This window comes from Aythya marila (genome assembly GCF_965140915.1).
Source record: "Aythya marila genome assembly, chromosome: 10".
Lineage (NCBI taxonomy): Eukaryota > Metazoa > Chordata > Aves > Anseriformes > Anatidae > Aythya > Aythya marila.
In genome coordinates, this window is record NC_139051.1 from 13,358,664 (window position 1) to 13,378,559 (window position 19,896).

The window sequence follows — 19,896 nt, forward strand, 5'->3', positions numbered from 1 at the left end:
ATATAAGAGAGGCAGGAGCTCGGAAAGAGAAAGGTCTTGTGGTTACCACGGCAGAATGCTACTCTTAAAATATGTATTCTGCTCCTGTCCCTTTCTGATGTCTCACACAATGCTCAGAAAGTCATCCAAGCCAAACAGGTAGTCACTAACTGCCAGCACCTCGTTTCTAACCAGTCTGAGTTGCAGTCTCATTTGCAAAAGCATCGGGAAGTCCCAGCTGCAGCAGAGTTCGGCTCGAAGCTGAGGTACAACCTGCTACTAAGTACTCCGAGGAGGAGCAGAAAAGAAACCCCAACCTCAAACTGCTGCTTTAGGAAGGAGTTCAAGTGTATGTGGAAGAGACTGTCTAGTGGTTTGGATTTGTTTCTTTTCCACCAGCAAACCAATCCTGAAAATACCAAACCCTTTTATGTATCCTCTCTTTGCTATCCCCCATGACCTACCCGCAGGGCTAAAGCCCACATGTCTGCTGCAAGACCTCTGCCAGTTAGCCAGAACAGTAGTGACAATGACATAGCACATAAAGGCAGGGATAAACAAGGCTTAAAGCATTTTACACCAGTGGCTTTCCCAGCTACTCAGTGATGGGACAGAAGCCACGGGACATGAAGGTTCTGGGTCGCAGTCCAGCCTGCAGGGGTGAGCACTGTGCCAGGTGGCCTCCTAGTGATCTCCTGCAAAACCCAGCCCCCTGCTGGTCCCGTCTCTGCCTCAATCCTACTGTCCTCTCCTACCAAGCTTCACTGCCCAGAGACCTCTTCTGGTACCCAGCCTCGACCCCCTCCGCTCCCCATCCCACACTTACTTCTCCCACCTCTGCACCCAGCCTGCCCTGGAGTCAGCTGTCACAACCAAACACATCCTGGCTCACCATTCGAGATGTGGGATTTGGCTGAACTTGGAATGATTAAAGGTGACAGGGCAAGACAGTCCTAGACGAAAATTCATCCCTCGATAAACCTCAAATCCAAGTAACATGCAGATTGCTACAAATGTAATTTGTATTTTATGTAGGCATTTTTTTTTCTTCTAGTCTTATTATTGGAAATGGTTGAACAATTTGTGCCAAAACATCTCCTGCAAAACTATTTTTGCACAGGAAATTTGAACCTTCAAGCCTGGCAGAGTATTATGATGAGAGAGAGAGAGAGAGAGAGAGAGAGAGCACATAGATCAAGGCCATCTCACCAGGAAGCTGAGCTCGGAGCCCTGCCTACAGAGGCGTGCTTCATCCAGCCCAATTCTGCATCTTTCCAGAGGCACAGCATAATCCCCCGGTCAGCACTGACCTGACCAGATCATCATTCTTCCTGAGTTCTATGGTTTTTTTCCCCTTTTTACACAAGATTTATGACATTAGTCACAGTCCTGATGTCTTCGCTGAGATAAACCCTTCTCTTCACTTAACAGATATTTTGCCTGAGCAAAGACACTGACTTGGTTGGTTATTTTTGCCTCATTCTACAATTAACTCTGATACCGCCTGAGAAGCTAATGACATCAGGAAAGTAATTGGTATTTTATCTGAGATCCCTCTTCCTGATGCTGTCCTCAAATCATGTATATTTAGCTTTCATCATCACTCACCCTTGCAAACACTAATTATCCAGAACGCTCTACTCTTGGAACAATTCAGATAGCTGATGTTTTCCTGTCCTCCTCGATCCGTGGTATCTCCGTCACTCGATGCTGCAATTCGTAGGGTGCAGATGGTGCTCACATCCACACGCTCAGTAGTTGCAACACCAGCACTATTCAGCAGCGAATGAGATGAACCCTAATGCACCAAATATAACTGAGGGTGGCCAAGTGCAGCTGCACAGAAAGTTCTTTAACTTTTGACATGCTGCCGTGCTGCCATTAATTAATCCCCCAAAGGAGTAACCCTGTACCCAAGTATCAGTTGCATCAATCTTAGTATTTTATTTCTGCCTGTTTCTCCCACCTTCTCCAGAGCTACATCTTCTTCCTTTTGATTGCATAGCAACATATTTACTACTTTGCTCTGTTACTATTCTGTATCTTTTCCTTCTACTTGACATTAACAAAAAACAAAGGAATCAAAGAGGTGACACAACCTCCAGCATATTTTACTTTACCATTTGCTTTAACTTCATTATCTGCTTTGTTCGAGTTCATTTTCTAGGAACTTTGTTGAAGTTCCCTATTTTTCCTGGAACACTGGGTGTAGTAAAGACCAAAATGCTTGACGAAAAAACTTTCCCACTCAATAATCACAACTAGGCATTATCTGTATTTCACCATTATATCACACAACTTTGTGCCACTATACTGCTTTTTAAAAACTATGTATAATTTTCTACCATTCCAGTTTTGGTTTGTATTAATTAAATAGACAAATCAATAATTCTTAGACTCATTTATCTGATTGCTCTCCTCTTTCAGCAATGGTTATTATCTCTGTGTCTTTCAATTCTGGTACATTTAGTTGTTTTTGTTTTCCTCAGTTCCACCGGGCAATGCTAGATCATTTGCATGCCTTATTTCTTTGTCGTACAAAGTCTATGGATAAGTAATCTGCTGCCTCCTAGTCTTCTGTTTCAAACTAACAATAAAATGGGTGAAGTTAGAAGACATTTATTTCACGCTTCTTTACTTTTGGGGCAATTAACAACAAATTACAATTTAAATAAACCTAGTCAAGCTAAAGATGTCTGAGAAGATTCCACGTGAGGCTTGTTATAATACCTGTGTCTTGCTGCAGGAGCCCCCGGATTAACAGCAGCAGGGAAGGGAAGCAGGCTGATGCACGATGCATTGAAGCAGCTCCTGGAGCAGCCAAGCTTCCTGGAAGGCAGTGCTAACAGTTGGCTCATGTTTTCAAGCAGCTAGCTACAGGCATCATATAAATTGGTACTGCTAGCGCAGAACGAAGTGCTGTAACATCAGGTTATAGGATACTGCAGCTTTTGATACCTGTATTTAATTTCAGGGTAGAGCCCTCACGCTAAGAGCTGGAGCCGGTCACATCCTTACCACCCGTGGGGACAGAGCTCGAGCTTACCTGCTCCCCCCTCTGGCTCACGTCGCCAGAGAGGCCACCTGGAGGTGGTAAGGGAGATGCTGTCCCAGAGATCTGACTATGCCTTAAGGAAAAAATCAGATTAATGAAGAGCACGCACACTGAAATAACAGATACAGAAGTCCCGGAGGATTCTCTTGTTCTCGTGCACTCAGTCTGCCCCTCAGAGGGAGTCGTGCTGGGGCGGTGACTGCGTGCTGTATCCCCCAGCAGCTCTGCAGGCAGGCAGCAATGCACACACATACCTGCAGTGCAGCCCGGGAGGCAGTGGGCACAGGACTCTCTTTCCCAATGCCCTTCAAGCCTGCAAATTGCCTGTAAAAGTATTTCAGCCAAAGAGCAGAAGTACTGGGCAAAGCTGCCCCACAGCTCCTCCAAGTTTCTCATCGGAGCATTTAAATCAAACAAAACAGCTATGGAAACTTCAGTATATTCTGCTGAGTAAAAGCCTCACGTATCCGATTTTTTCTCCTCAGACACTTGGCAAATTTAAGATGTAAACTATACATCTTTGTGGATATAAATGTTAGAATTGGAACGTATGCTTCATGGGTCTGATGTTAAATTGCAGAAACCTGGGTTACTGTGGGGTGCCCAGCAGCCCAAATGCAGAACAGTTCTGCTGAATCTCAGAAGCAGCATGCCATCTATTTCGGGACTTTCTCCTATATCCCTGATTTATATTATGCACATGAGCCTGATGACTTCCTGGAAATGGCAATGCTTACTGACTTCTATTTTCATAGCCAGTGAGAAAATAGATGTAAGGCCAAAACTGAATTCCTAATTCAAGCCAGACTCCAACAGATTTTTTCAGAAAAAAGGCAGAAAGGAATCTTAATATTTTTTAGTTACTTATCCTACCAGTTTGACTTTGTTATGTATTTGTGGTTAGTAACCATCCTCTAGTGGCTACACTTCCCATTAATTAATGTTTATTTGTCCCAATTTTTACAAATTTGGACTCTTGTGATCACACAAATATATAGTCAAACATGCAAAAAAGGCCAGAATAACATATTTTATTTTGATCCTGCAAGCTCTATGATTTCAAAAAAAAAAGGAGACATGCAAATCAAATACCAGAGCCTACATTTCTATATAACTAATGTAAAACAAACAAACACAAGAATCTTTAAAAAACATCTAATTGAAGAGCTTATCAGTTGTAAGGAGAAAGCTGGGTACAGAGATGATATGGATACCAGATACCTGGACTCAGAAGAAGTTCAATTGCAAACGTTTGTTCTATTTTGAAAGCATTTTACTTCTTCCTTCAATGTATGTCTTATTAAAGGAAAAAGTAGATACTGAAAACCTCAAATTTAGTGGTTTGGAAAAAGATCAACAAGAAATTTAATCATACTTCACAAACTGAGTTTCTATTTATTGAATAATACATGGATCTTAGAGGAAAAAAAGGGAAAGATAGCAAAGAGGGATGTCTCACAGATTAATAAAAATTATATGAAGGGAAAGTAATGAAATAGAAGTTTAGGGGTAGTAGGGAAAATTGACATTTACTGACATTTAGCAGTTAAAATGTAATCCTTCCAGAAAATGAATATGGGGGTGGCAGGGAAGAGAATCAACTTCTGCCCTGATTACACAGGAAAAGAAAAAAAAAAAAAAATTAAATTAAAAAGCATGGAATGAACTGAATGGAAGAACAAAGCTGTGGTTATCTGTGGATGAAGTTCTCCCAGGCATGGAGAGTGATGACAGAGGTCCCTAGAATATGGAGTTTGGCCCTCCCAGGCACATCCCCTACAAAACAAGCAGTCAGCTACCAACCATCCATGGTGACCGGTCCTACTGAACTAGAAGAGAGATCATTGTACCTAATGTCTCAGAAGCAATATTTAGCAACCAATACACAATAATACATAGCTCAGGATCTGTATAGGATTTATTATTATTATACTATTATATTATTATTATTTTTACTAAGAAGTTTTATGAATTAAACCATTTCTAAAAGCAAAGAGAAAAAGAAAATCCCCACAGGTTTGGTTGCAGGGACACCAGCCACCCTGGGCAGATGCAGGCTGAAACGTGAAACATCAGCAGAGATTTCTGCAGCAAAACATATGCAGTAATCTAAAGATTGACTACAGTGCAAAAGTATAAGGTATCAAGATGAAAAACTTGCTGATTTAAATCGTGGTTTGAAAGCATGAATTAACTTTATTCAAAAATAAGAGTTAACTTTAATCAAGATAAGTGTTATCTGAAGGCTTGAACAGTACAGCCTGATTTCTCAGCAGGGTCACCCCATCAGAAAAGTCGTGCCTCCTTTGCATTGCTTCGAGTTAAGTAGTTGAAATAGAAGGAACTCTACTCTGCTAAACTCTTTTGTAGAACTGATGTACTAGGGAGCTTTGAAAGATATCATCCTTCAGAGAAAATGAGGAACCTTTGGGTAATAAGAAGTAACCATAAAACAGAACCTTAATTCACATTAATAATATATTAGCAGGGCTCATCTCAACCAAAGAAAATAAGCAAACAACGCTCTTGTGCACATAATGAAGGGAGTAATGACATGCAGTTGTCTACTGGTAATCCTCTGCACAGTAGGGAACCAAGTCAAAGCAGAACACATTACTGTTATTCATTTTTTAATATAAAACAGTGCAATATTCCTCTGTGATGTAGTTGGGGTGCCATGCGCACGTAAGAAGTTAGAGACTAGCATTGACATTAACAACTCCCCCGGCCCCAGCTGAGGCCATCCCTATTCTAACTTGCTCAAATGCAGGCCACTAGATTGGTTTCAGAAGAGAGCAATGACCCTTTTGGACCAGGCAAGTCAGAGCATCCTTAAGAAACAGAGCTGAAGAAAAAAATCACACTTTGGAACATGCATGACTTGCGTTAGAAAATGGTTGTTCAGCACACACTACAAAGTCACAGTGCGCTGAATGGGCTTAAATGTTCAAGTTTGAAATGTCTGCATGAACAGAAAAATAGAACACAAACCTCTTCACAACCTTCAATGCTTGTGATAGATGCGAAAGATGATGTGAAAAACTCCAGCATTGTGGGTGTTTTCCCATCCTCTGCTCTGAGGACTGCCATGCTGCCTGTTCTCACGCTGGCTCTACCTGCGCTCCAAGCTCGAACCCATCTCTTACTCCCAAACTGCCCTCCTGTGAAACACACTCCTTTGCTTGTGGGATGCAGGCAAAATCCTGCTTTTGTTTGTAAATGGAGCAGTCCTACAGTCCTACATGGTTATTAGCTCATATTGCCAAAGTCAAGACTGCCATAGATGCCAACTACCAGTTTGGAATATTTTGATTTAACAAAAAATTATTATTGCTGTGTTGGACCAACACTTTGAGAACTTTCTCCAGATTTCCCCTGTGAGACTTGGCTTTTGTGCACAAACATACAACACTGCAATCATTCACCCTCCCTCACACCTCCACAACAGTGATTCAGACAGCAGAGAGGTGGGAAAGACTCAGAATTAATTGCTCTTGTATGAAGCCTTTTATCAATAATGCATATTGCTGTTTTCTCCTCCTCCCTACTGCAGTAAGAGGTTAGTTTTTGCAGATCTTGAGTGCAATGCCCCATTTTTCAACGGTAACAGGCACACGGCCCCAGCTCAAGTCAAGGCAGTCACACTCACCTGCCAAAATAGAGGCGTGCCTGGCAATCAGGGTTTCTGAAGTGTGACTGGAACTAAAAGCCACTCTCACACTCCCTCCACCTTCAAGAGGCCTTTAATCACAGCATCTCAGCATCAGGAAAAAGCTATTACAGAGCTGAGGGACTGGAGGAAAATTCCACTTGATGCCAATCAACCAGAACTGAAACTGCTTCTAAATTAATTAACCTTTCCTCATCCACCACTCTCACTTTATCGGTCTGTTTCCCTGTACTCTGGTGCTGGAAATCCTGTGAGAAGTCACTTTGTTGGGTTCCAGACAAAGACAGTCACCTGGAAACCCACCCGACTAATCCTGATAGGCCTGGTAAAATATCTAATTCCAGTAGACAAGGCACTAGAAGCTGAACAAAGTCTAAAGTTTTTGCCCTTTGTAGGAATGACTTGTGCACAACAAGCTCCACCACAGAGCCAGTTACTTGGTAAGGAAAGTAACAGAAATAAAGAACAAGAATACAACTAGCTACCAAAAGCAGGTTGCACTTCTATTCTAAATTGCAGCTTAGTCTTTAAAAGCCATTAATAGGAACCCCAAATTTGAACTGAAACCGTATCAGCATTTGGATACATGCTTTCATCATGTATTTGAGCCTGTTTAAAGCATTAACTTCCAATTTCTTTGAAGTTTCAGCTTCTGGTTAAATGGAACGAACTGTCTTCAGCAATTGCTTTTTACTGTAATTTCTATTAAAGGTGAAAATAAGCAGCAGAAAATGCCTGAAAAAAAGTTCCAGCAGCATTATATTGTTTGCATTTCCACGGGCCAACACACCGATAGAAGTGTTCTCCTGCCCTGACCTTCACAAGAGGAAAAAAAAAAAAAAAGATTTGAATATGAATAGGCATTGTGAAAATGTATTGCACTGTACATTTACACCCTAGTTTAGACAAGAACAACTTGTCCAGGAAGACACACCCTACATGAAACTATTATGCAAGTGAATGGCATTATTCAGAGCTGAGGCCAAATCTCCACCTCCCTCTCCTTGGACAGGAGGACACCGTACACCTACAGCAGCAACGCACTTAGCACGAGATGAGCAGTAAGATGCCTTCTCAAGCTCAGAGCTTCTTTACTTATCTGATGGCTTTGTAATTACAAGTTGTAGCAGAAGGATCTAGAAGACCATGGCTGGATTTGTGCAGTGTATTGACACTGTGGGTTTCTTCTTTCCGTTTGCAATGCTCAGAGAAGCACTGTTTTCTCTCAAATTCGTCACAGTGCCACTGTCTCTCAGTTCCTGGGGCAATGAATTTCTATGTATGAGAAAATACCTTCAAACAATGCGATTTCTCAAGGCAACAGAAACGCGTAGTTACCATCCTAAGGGGATGGCTGCCTCAGGAGACCATGAGTCCTTCCACTGGAGCAGCTTTTCCTTTGGTTTCACATCAGTGGGTGAGGTAAAAGGACAGACCATTCTTCACATTCATCATTCATCAGCAGACATTAAATGTAAGCCAAAAAGACCGATGTGCTACTCTCCCCACAAACATCCCACTGCAGGTTTTGCGTGTACGTGAGTGCTCTTCTGGTCACAGGAAAGGAGAAAGGGCCTGAAAGAACAGGAAGCCTCCAAGCAACCAAGCCCCGTCCCCTGCCTAGGCGTCAAACTTTGACCGTAAATCGGTTGGAAGGGGAAGAGCAGAAGAAAATGAAGGGCTTTTCCTCCTCACAAAGACGATGGAGAAGGGGCCTGCGCCGCAGCAGCGAGGCCGGGAACGCGCGGGGCCTCCCCGCCTGCCTCACAGCGCGGCGGGGACATCCCTGGCAGTGACGGCCCCGTTGCTGAGGAAACCAGGCTGATTTCCACAAAGCCACGCTGGCTGAAAGCAACAGTGGGAATGGGAGGAGAGCCCCGAGGGGAATTCATCCACAGCAGCCAAAAAATACGATTTTGGTTAAAAATCAAGCGAGGGAAGAGTGCTTATTGCTCACCCTTGGAACAAGAAGGACGCTGTGGTGGCTACAGCTGTACCGGCAGCGGGGTCCTGTGGCAGTGCAAGGGAGATTTTAAGGCCCCTGCATCCCCGAAACACGGTCGGTTTGATCCAAAGCAGGCCACAGGCCTTCGCTGGTCCTATGCAGAAGGCAGGTGTGCGAGGCAGCTGCTCCCCATCCAGATTTTAACCACTCTCCCTTGAGAACAAAAACCAAAACCCAAATCCAACCCCCAGCAAAATAGAAACCGACTGCGGTTACAAATCACTACCCCGGTGCTTTCATAAGGGCTGACAGCTGATTCACACCTAGGCAAACTACTCGCCCCAGCCAAAATTTCCCCACACAAGAAAGTTCAGTGGATGTAGCGCATGAGTCACTCCATACCCTGCCGCTTCCAAAGAGTTTATGTATTTTAGAAATGCTGTTCACACAAACAAACAAACAAAAGAGTTTTTCTGAGCCCTCCCCTTACACCTGGCTTAATAAATCCATCCTCAACCCCAGCTGCCTCAGGCCCAGGGGGCTGCCTCAGGGCTTTGCTTGGAGGGCCAGTGTACTAGAGAGGACCCGAGACAAAATCATCCTGGGAAAAAGCCCATGGAGAAGAGCCAGAGCTTGAACTGGCAAGATTTAAGATCTGTGAGCTGTGCAGCTTTAATAAGATTGGCTCCTTGGCTCGAACTTCTGAAATTGCTCGTAGAGATAGTACATTTAGAGTGGTTTGGTTTGTTTCTTTTTTATGTTCAGCAAACCAACATTTCTAGTGGGAAACTTAATTTTAATACTTACTTTTCCTGTTAAAATAGGTCACGGAAGCTTCTGTGCAAAATGCCGTGTACTGTAAGGATTCAGGAACGAGGAGGCCCCACGTAATTTACATGCTGAGCAAGAATTCTCTCCCCCTTCACTCCTGGGGTATTAAAGCGCTGGAGCATTATACCTTAATCTCATTTAGGGAGCTTTGAATCATCTTAAATACTTAGGAAGTCTGTGTAAAATACCCCAATCCACACAATTTCTACGCTCTCATCCAGACAGACCCCACCAGCAGCGCACTCTGGCGAGGACCGACTGTTCTCACGGCCTTGCACATACTGAACAGAGCCCCCTGCCCATCTCCACCACCGGCCACATCTGAGTATTACTGGCAATCCTTAAATCTGGCATTCAAAGGAAATATTTGACATGGAAAATTCCACAACAAGGAAACATATGCACATCATCTGAGAAACGGGAACTTTTTCAGCGTCGAGCAAATAGTAGCTACAAAAGCATTTGGGGATGCAACATGGTATATATGATTATGTAAATAAATAAATGTTTTACTTTTTAAGCTGCTGTATACAGTGAATTGATCAGCGCAAAAGAGTCTTCGTGTGCACAAGACTCATTTAATAAGTTTCTTAGTTTCACATTGGCTCTTCTCCCAATGACAGTGGCAGCCTCCTTCATGCTTCCCATGAATTTAACACAGCATGAAGATAATCTCTTTTTTTTTCCTGTTGAGATTTAACTGGTAGCAGGCTACCATGACAAGTCACTTATTTGCAGACAAGACTGCTCTTATACAGGGTGCTACTGCATATGGACAAAAATGCACTAAGGAAAAAAAAACAAAGATGCGCATAAACCATGGTACCCAGGTGCAGCCTTGATTCTTCTGCAATTATAGAAGATGTTATCAGTTTTTTCCAGTCTGAGCATCTTTCTCCATGGTATTACTACAAGTAAATGAGGCTAAAGTCACTTGACTAGTAGATGAACTTTAAAATTCCTCCTTATCATTCTCTTGCACTTAAACTAATTTGCAAAATCCAGTTATTTGGAATAAAAGTCCCAACTAGTATGAATCAGCAAGGTTTTCCTTTAGTCAAACGGAACAGGAGGATTTAGACTCTACAGGGAGGAGGGAAAGAAAAAGAGAAGGGTCCTCTAGTCTAAAGAGGGTGTCTGCCAATAAGCTGCATCTGACCCCGCACAAACTGCCTGTAAGCACGTTCCTCATGGTTGAAATAAGACACAAACCTGTAACACTTTGAGATCTTTGACTCTGGGCAAAGACAGGGGAACACACCTTGATCTGTCAGAGCTTTGCTGCTACACAAGTCAGGGTACAACTTGTGCCAGCTTGCTTAGTCAACTGGAAGAGAACATAGCTGCAAAGTTGCAGCTACATGGTATGTTTTGTGAGATTATTTAAGGGTTTTACAGCATTTACCTTTCTGTTTGCACTTTATGAACTGCTATTGAACCTAATATATATTCACTACACATAGTTTTATTATTACAGACCAAGAATATCTTATTTTTTATTTTTTTAATTACTTGCTATATTTCAAATAAGGAGAAAGACCAGTCAAGAATATCAGATCATCAAAGTAAATTGATGAAGTCCACCTTTTTTTAATTAACTAGTCCAACTGACACTCTGGAAAGTGCCATTCTGGCCCAAATACGTACAAAGTGCTGAAAGACTCAGGTCTTGAATGACTCACTGGTTTAAAAACAATTCTTGTAGCAGCAGAAATGACCCACTTTTTAATTGACTGGATGTTATTTTAGGTATTTTGTGCATGTTTACGTAATCCCTACCAAGATTGGCACTGAAGGATAAAATTCAAGGACCAGTCTCATGCTATCCATATTTTAGGTACTCCTCCATACAATGGGGGCTGCCATTTGACTGGAACTTTTCTGAACTCATATTCATTTTACAATGTTTCTGGCTTTGATCTACCAACACATAGCTCCTGGAGTTTATTACTCATACTCAGCTGTGTTACTGACACTGAATTTACTGTAGCATGAGATAAACCAGTATAAATAGGCTGCAGGAAACGTGGTAGGTAAGAGGGAACTACAGAATATTTCACTTAAAGTACTAATTTCCTCCTGAAACACACAGTCACTTCAGTAAAGCAAGAGCTCCTTCATCCTGCACAAAACCTAACCAACAATTACACTTGGTTCCCCTGAATTCCCAGCACAGCTGTAGCTTAGCACAACATTATTCTTCCTTGCTCTGAAATGTTGAAATGTTTGGTTCCTGATCTGGCATAATTTTCTTCTCTTCTAAAAATGCAATCTATAGCATCCAAGATGCTTGTTAACATTTCCTGTTCTACAATCAATCATCAGCCTAAAATAACCTTCACTTTCTCTATATGCATTGCCTGCAGTGTATTTTAAAAGTACCAGCCATCTAGATAACTTGCAAAACAGACCATTTGACTGTACAGTCTCCTGTTTGTGAGCAACCCTGATCTGACTTCAGGGTATACTAACTGAAAACAGACTATCCAGCGATTAGCTTAGGTAATGTAGTATTATTTAACTTAATCAGAAACATGAAAATTGAGTGAGAGGCAAAAACACAGCTCACAAAACTAAATGAAATCAAGGACTATCTTTCTCCTCAGTGATTCCACTCTGGAAAGCAGAACCACATTCTCTACATAGTCCTATGTGTGGTTTCCAAGATCCATTACAGGTAATGATTTCTTGCAAAATTTCTCTATTACCTGCTTCCTCTTGAGTACAAAGTTATGCTAATACTCCTGTGGATTATAGTAGAGACTCCTACTCTATTATTATCATTTATATCATTCACCAAAAGTACCTTAAAGCTAAAAGAAAAGGAGCCTGTTCATTTTAGTGTTTGCTTTTTCTTTTGTTTAATGACTGGGCTTCACCTGTTTGTCTTCAAATCAGCAAATCACGTACCCATTGATAGCATTCAGCAGCACAGGACATTTTCCATGAGGCAGGTCACTGCTTAACTCACTATTTGTTCTAGAGGATAAGACCTGTGTACGAGCAGGCCCATTCATATCTACTCTACCTTAATCTGAAAGTCTCAGAATGACTGGAAGACAGACACAGTAAATGGCATGCACGCACTGTGCTTAGGGAAGAAGCAACTTGTGAAACTACAATACTGTTATTCATGTGAGTTTTCATATCAAAAGTATCAAACTACTCATAAAACAATGCACTTTGTTTTCCTGAAGTTCCATCTTTGTTTTGCTGCTATGCCTGAACTGACCTTCATTTTCTTCTGGAAAGAAGCAACATCTGTTTACTGAAGCTGAAGAGAATGCCAACATGTAACGCTTCTTACATCCTGAAACATCCTGAAAACCGCAGAAGCAGAAAAACGCCAACAACCCAGCAAAAGAATGGTCTCTAGCTCCCATTTCTTGATCCCACCGTTCTGAGCTCTTTCTACCATCTTTCGCAAAAATAAGGTAGGCCAAATGCATTGAAACATTATTTTGACAGCACTTAGCAGGAATTTGTTCAAATAAAGAAAAAACGAGGGAAGAGAAAATGAAAGAACAAAGAGCTGGATTTTTTTTCCATGGGAAGACAAGGCCAGGAGCCCACATTTACCCTCACAGGTAGTCAGCTGTTCCGGTTTCCTCTCCCTGAAGAGGGAGGAGTGGGGAAAAACAGCACAGAACACTCAGGCTGATGACACTGGTAAAGAAGCAGGAGTTAAATTTTAGCCCCCAAAGGTAAAGTGAACAGAAGAGGGCAGGCTGGTAAAGAAAAGATAAAAATAGAAGTGACTTGACTTCACTTGACTGCTATTTCTGGATCAAATACAGAAAGAGATACGAGTTTTTCTATTTGCAAGGAAGAGATGGACCAAAACACAGTCGCCTTCTGGAAGGCCAGTCCCACAGACCAGTTTTGTTTATGCTTCTACCCTTCTAAATCCCAGTGTTCTCCCTATTTGCAAACACTGCTGTTCAGCCAAAATGTCATTATGTGTCTGAGTAAACAGATTAGGTTTTCTGTAGCAGGACAGCAATGTGTGTGGCATTTCAATCTAACAGAAACAAAGCTGACAACACATTTTTAAAGCGTGTAGCAAATCATAATGCCAAGCAGAGTAAGCTAAGCCACGTAATACTTTAGGAAAATAACCAAAGCCCCGCAGCATCTCTGGGAGGATGTCTTGTGTTTTACCACTCTAAAATGATTAGTGAAATTCTAACTAGTTCCAATTACAGACACGGACTAAAGAAGACAGCAGGACCTCCCAGTTACAGCATGTAGATCTCGACTGACACATGGCTCTGGAGATGAACGTCTCTGCCTATTTGAGCCCTTTCCTCTTGAGTACCTCAGTTAAAATTCCTTCCATTGAATAATTTCTATCCAGATCCTGGCTGTGATGGCTTTGTTCCCATACAAAAAAAACAAAACAAAACAAAAAAACCTGCAGGCAGAAAGCAGCGCCATCTGCCAAGTCAGAAGCTTCTTTAATGGACAAGCTTGGTGTGCAGGGGAACAGACTATCACACTTCATCTTCAGCAGCAGGAGTGATGTTCTTCTTTTCCTGGGAGCAGGTTACAGGGAGCACATTCACACTTGAAGTATCTGTCCACAAATATACACAGATATCAATGGATACTGCACAAGCAAACCTCCAAGAAAAAAAATATGCATCTAGCAGCCCTAAGTTTTTTTCTGCTCAGCTTGCAAATCAATCTTTACATTTCTCTTTACCTGTCAGACCAGGGTTTTCTTTTGTGACAGCTTCAACAGCCTCCACTTTCTATTCCTGCAAGTGAATGATAACCCAGACATCGCACCTAAGAAGTGTGAGCGATTGCAAGGCTGAAACACCAAGGCCCTACTGTCCCTACACAGAGCTGTGCACTGCAGTTGTCTCTCAACAGATTTTTTTTCCAAAGTTTCCTGTGTGTTTTTTTTTTTTTTTTTTTCATGGTGATTTGTTCTGAAGTTCGACCTGGAGCAGGTTCGGGACTTGCATGGTCCAGTTCAGGTTTCACGAGAAACAACGGGAAACTTCTCTGAACATTTTCATCCTTGCAAATATCTTCAGGGCTAGGAAAAAGACCTTTCTATTCTTGCCAATTAACCAAGCACTGTTTTTATCCTTCCTTGTTGGGTAATCTTCTCATTAGACCATTTTTGGAGAGAATAGCAGATTCTCTCTGGGCTGCTGGCAATTTTGCTTAATTGCATATTTAACTTTTTATTCAGCACTTAAACTCATAACAATGAGGAATACATACACACAAGCAGTGAAGTATTATCTGCCATTTAAGCTCTCTAGAGCTCTCATAAACATCTTCATATTTCTGTCCATTTTGGAAGACAGGAGCACACATTCCACAGCTGGGGGAACGACACCCATACGTAACACAATTTCAGTGATATATTAACCATCACTGACAAAACTCCAGTTTGGCAATGGCAAACTTCAGTCTTCAACATATTTTAAGAGTTCTGAAAAAAATTGGCCAAGTCACTCAATGCTAAACAGAAGCTGATGTCAGAGGATCTACTACAGGTTCCTCCTCCCCATCTGGCAGAGGACATTCTGTCATGGCACAGCAATTTTAGTTCTCCTCTCCCCCTGCACAGCTCTCAGCACTGAATTAAAACGTTTTACAGATGCTACTATCCAAAGGAATGTATTTCCCCTTGGAGAGCTACAAAATTTGTTCTGGAGCACACCTGATGCCACTGGATTGTGCTCTCAAACGGCAACTTCTATTTTAAAATGCTTCCATAAAACCTCTGAAGTATGAATGCATATAATATGTCCCCAGCATCTGAGGGAATGAGCCATGCTGGAGATGGTTTATAGTGATTTGGACAATGACCAGAGATCCCAAGAAGTCCAGCACACGTGGTCCATGTGGCAGAAGTCTGTAGGGCCTGCCCCATCATCACACACCAGCACACTGGCAGCAATGAATTGGAAAGCTGGGATGGGACCAACAGTGGATGTTGTGTCCAGCCAGCCTCAGCAATATGAAGAAAATCTCTCTGCCCCACTACGGGTCTGCATCTCGGTCGTAGAGAAATTGTCCCAACAGGTCCAGCACCGTGAAGAACATATGCCTTCCTCCTCACCCGGATGGAGCAGTATCTCGTCCATTAAGAGTCAGCATTTTCCTGCTCGAGGGAGAGAGTACCAGGGGTCCACAACGCATGGTTGTATCTGCATGACCATGGCGAAGACATGAGGAAGCAGGATGGTGAAACCTATTTTAACCCTAGCAGCTCGGGTACGTGAACTGCAAGGAAATACAGCAGCCAAAAGGTGTTCTCCTAGGAAAACTGCTGCTATAATTTCTGCTAGAACTTCAATACAAACTGGAGTCAAAGGCAGCCAAGCTACTGACATCACTAATGCATTTTTCTCCATCCCTTTGGCAGCAGACTGCAGGCCGGTTTGCTCTCGCTTGGAGGGGCGTCCAGTCCACCTGGAATCGACTGTTCCAGGGATGGAAACACCGCCCTGCCATTCGCCACGGACTGATCCAGACAGGGAAGCGTTCCCAAACACCTGCAATATGTCAGTGACATCATCGTGTGGAGCAACAGAGCAGAAGGTTTTTGAGAAAGGGCTATTCCGCACCCTGTGATGTCACACTCAGCAATAAAAGGTGAGAAAGGGGAAGGAGATGGGGGGGGGCTCTCGTTAGGAAGACGTCTGTCCTCCCACACAACTGCTATGAGTATTGAAACCCTGCTTCCTAGGATGTGGCCAAAAATTGCTTGTTGATGAGAAGTAGAGGACTCTTTTCTCTCTGTGCATCCATGCAGCCTTTGCTTGTTTTTTTCCCTTCTTCTTTTTCCCTTTAATTAATGTATCCTTATCTCAACTCATGAGCCTTTTTTTGCTTTCCAGCATACTTTCTTCTCTTCCTCTTCTTCTGAGGAAGGGTAGTGAGAAAGTGGTGGTGGTAGAATTCAGCTGCCCAGCAAGGTAAAATCACCACAATAGCAAACCTGCTAAACCCTTCAGAAATAGCAGAACAGTTTCCATATTAACTTGAAGGAATACTATCCTTCATCACAGTATGCTAAGTATGGAAATTAATGTTGATAGCCCTTCAAGTTAACTCACTTGTCCATGAATATTTTAGCAGAAGGATCTGATTAATGGATCACACTTCAGAGTAGCAAAACCCAATGCTCCCCTGGGCAGGTGTGAAACCCCAGTACTTCCCAGGCTGTTTGCCAAAACTTCCAGTTTCCCTGATGATAAACCTTTGTGAGTCAGCTACGTGTAGATGATACACAAACAGTGATAAAAAAAAAATGAGAGTGCTGGAAACACGCACATTAATCAGCATGCTACTGTATTATAACCTTTTCTATTTCACCTATTAAAATTATTTTTAATATACAAAGCTACCAGGTACTTCCAGCCTCCTGCATCAGAGTGCAAGAAATCTGCTGGGCATGGCAATTCTAGCTCGATAAAGGGAAGAGCACATCCAGACTCCAGCAGGCCTTCTGGCAGCCCAGTAACAGATTTGTCCTGCTGGCAGCAAATGTGAACATGAGGTTTATGAAGCAGAAGGGTACCCAAAAGTCTTCTAAATATCCTAACTAATCACATCAACTTCAGCAAGAACTCAGTAACATTTCTTAAAACATTCTCATGACAATTACTTTGACTGGTTTTCATTTCTGCCATATATCCAAGCTGGTCCTCATTTGGGTTAGGTTTAAAAAAATATTATTTTTAATTTTTATCATACAGTCTAAAATCATCAAGGAAGTCTTCAGGTTAAAAGCTGCAGAGCGAAAGGCAGGTGAGCTTAATGTTCTCTAATTAATGGCTACTGGTCCATTTATTTAAGTTATGCATATCATTATAAATTCCTTCTCATTTTCAGTTAACAGCTAAACGTACTTGCCAATACTGTTGTTATGTGTGTTTTCCCAGGTAATGCCCTTCTGGAATCAGATCACAAAGATAAAGAGGAGAGCAACAGAGTAAACTGGAAATGCCCCTTAAAAAGCCAAAAGAGATCCTCCTTCCAAAGTTGAATATTTGTGAGTCTGCCTCTACCAGCTTTGCATCTACAATTAATAGTGCCCTTCAAAAAATCTTCAAAGGGAGAAAAGCCTAAAGACCAACGAATATTTAAATACTTCCCAGTTGAGGCCTATTTCATTGCACAAGATCCAAAACAGTTGCATTCCCAAGTATTGCATAATATATTCCTTCAAAATCCAGCAAGCTTTCTCACAGAACAGAAACTCATGCAGAATTTTCTGGAAAAGACTCAGGTTTGGGCCACTGTGCTGTAAGCAATACAAACGTCCCTGCGTATTGGAGTTCTTCATGGAGCCCTCTTTGTGCAATGTGAGGAGCAGAACAAGTACCTTTTCTGGGGCTTTAGAAGTGAACCCTAGCCTCCAAAATATAAACAAGGGGGAAAAAAAAGAGCCTACATACCTTCAGAGCACATTTCTGCCCAGTCTCTTTGTTGAAACACTCCAGTACTTTGCCATTGATTCCTAACCCTAACACCCGTTTGGAGAGTTTGTAGTCGTCTGTAACTGCATGCTTTTTTATCTCTAGTTTGACATGGGCTGCTCCCCCAGGCAAGGATTTCACGATGGTCTTGCTCTCCATGTGGCTCTCTGGCTGGCCTTCCTGCTCGCCTTCATTTTGTTCCATATCAGGGATGAGTCTGAGGCTACCGAGACACCCTGTGGGTTATCCTCTGCCGGGTCCCTCCTGGTGATCAAACCAAATGCTTCAAATAGTCCATTGGCTCGCCATTTAGCCCTGAATAAAAATGGAAATGAGCTTCAGTAATAGCAGCGGAGGTGAACTGGGTGCCACCTAACCACTTTCTTCCCTAGCAAAGTGAGCGGGCACCCAGGAACCCAAAGGCGCGGGGAGGTTCCCCTCAGGGCACACACCCTTGCAGCCCAGCTGCCCCCACACAGGGCCACCATTCCCCACCACAACTCGCTGCTTTCACTGCGCTGCCTGCCCCGAGGAGCTCGCTGCCACCCCGCCGCCTCCCCGTGCCCCGCAGGAGCCACGAGCAGGGCCTCGGGGCCGCCTCACCCCGCGGGGGGCCGGAGCCTTCAGCCCCATGCTGAGGGGAGAAGGAGGAGGAGGAGGAGGAGGGCGGGATGGCGCTGAGGGGTAGCGAGGCGCAGGGGGCTGAGGGGGGGCTCGGAGGTCGTTACCTGCCCGTGGCGGCGCGGCCCCAGCCGAGGCTTCCCGGTGCGGAGTCCCGGAGGGCGGCGTCTGCCTGCGCCCGCCCCGGGCAGGTGCGCGCCGCCTCCCCGCACCCTGGGGCCGCTGAGGGGAGCCCGGCCCCGGGGGTGGAAGGGGGCAGCCCCCGGGGGGAGCCCCGGGAGGCAGCGGGGTGCGGGGTGCTCGGCAGCCGCCGCCGCCGCCTCGTCCCCGGGGAGGGCGAGGGGCAGGGGGGTGCTGAGCGGCGGGGGGGGAGGGGGGGAACCCTGAGGCAGCGGGGGGGAAGCGCCTGAGGCTGCCCGCGGGCGAGGCGCGGTGTGAAGGCCTCCTCCCCGGGAGGAGCGGGTTTAAAAAAAATAAAAATAAGAAAATGAAATAATAAATGGAACAAGAAAAGGGCTGGGAGAGGCGCGGCTGCCTTCCCGCCTGCGGCCTTGTGCCGCAGCGCGCCCGTGCGGCCGCCCCGGGCTTGGAGCGGCCCCGGGGGGCCACACATCCCGGTGCCCTCGGTGTTAAAAATACGTTAAAAATACGTTTTTGTCGCTTTACGTCACGGCCTCTGGAGGTCTTGCAGGCAGGAGAAAAATCATTACAAGCTCTAATGAGCGCTTTCTCCGAGCGCCACCCGGCCTCGGCCTCCCCTCCAGGCCTGCGGCCGAGCTCTGCGGGGCCCGGTGCCCCGTCCAGCTCAGCCCTTTGGGGCCGGTCACCCCCTGGGGACCGCGGCCGTTTCCATCCTCACCCTCCAAGGTTTGGCTTCCAGCCTTCTCGGGCTTCGCACCACCTCCAGCAGTGCAGTCTCAGGCACGTGCATAACCGCAGGCTGGCAGGCTGGAAGCCGTCAGTAACACCGTGCTGTAGTCTGCAGCTTGCTCCTACTTTACCTCCCACAGCTTCTGCCTCTGCTGCTTATTTGTCCTGGATGGTGCTTTCCTCCTCTTTGCAGTAGATAGCTGTGTGCACAGGCACTGGGGGCCAGACCCTTCAGAAAACACATCAGTCTCTCAGCTTGTAATTTCAGGACTATTCTCGCTCACGCTGATTTGTTGCTCCCGTTCACAGCCCACTTCTTACCGTCCCATGCAACTCCTACAGGGTCTATGGCTGACCAAAGCAAGCAGTCATTGCAGTGACTGGCGTGTTAAAGCCAGGGAAAACATTAGACGTGGGAAACTGCCAAAAATCCAAGCAGATGTCTACTGAGGGAGTTGCTGCTTTCTCACAGTGT

At 44.2% G+C, this 19,896-nt stretch overlaps 1 protein-coding gene across 13 annotated transcripts in view; it reads right to left on the bottom strand.

Moving 5' to 3' along the window:
- Positions 1-19,896, bottom strand: part of MAPKAPK3 (MAPK activated protein kinase 3) — a 129,084-nt gene that overhangs the window by 31,531 nt on the left and 77,657 nt on the right. For 11 of the 13 annotated variants that reach the window (XM_082768311.1, XM_082768320.1, XM_082768316.1 and 8 more), the window contains one exon: positions 17,910-18,245. In XM_082768311.1, coding sequence (XP_082624437.1) covers positions 17,910-18,134 — 225 coding nt within the window. In that variant the 5' untranslated portion in view covers positions 18,135-18,245. Of the gene's footprint in view, positions 1-13,894; positions 14,050-17,909; positions 18,246-18,658; positions 19,325-19,896 lie in introns of those variants that run through there. The other 2 variants (XM_082768313.1, XM_082768315.1) reach the window with 2 other exon arrangements.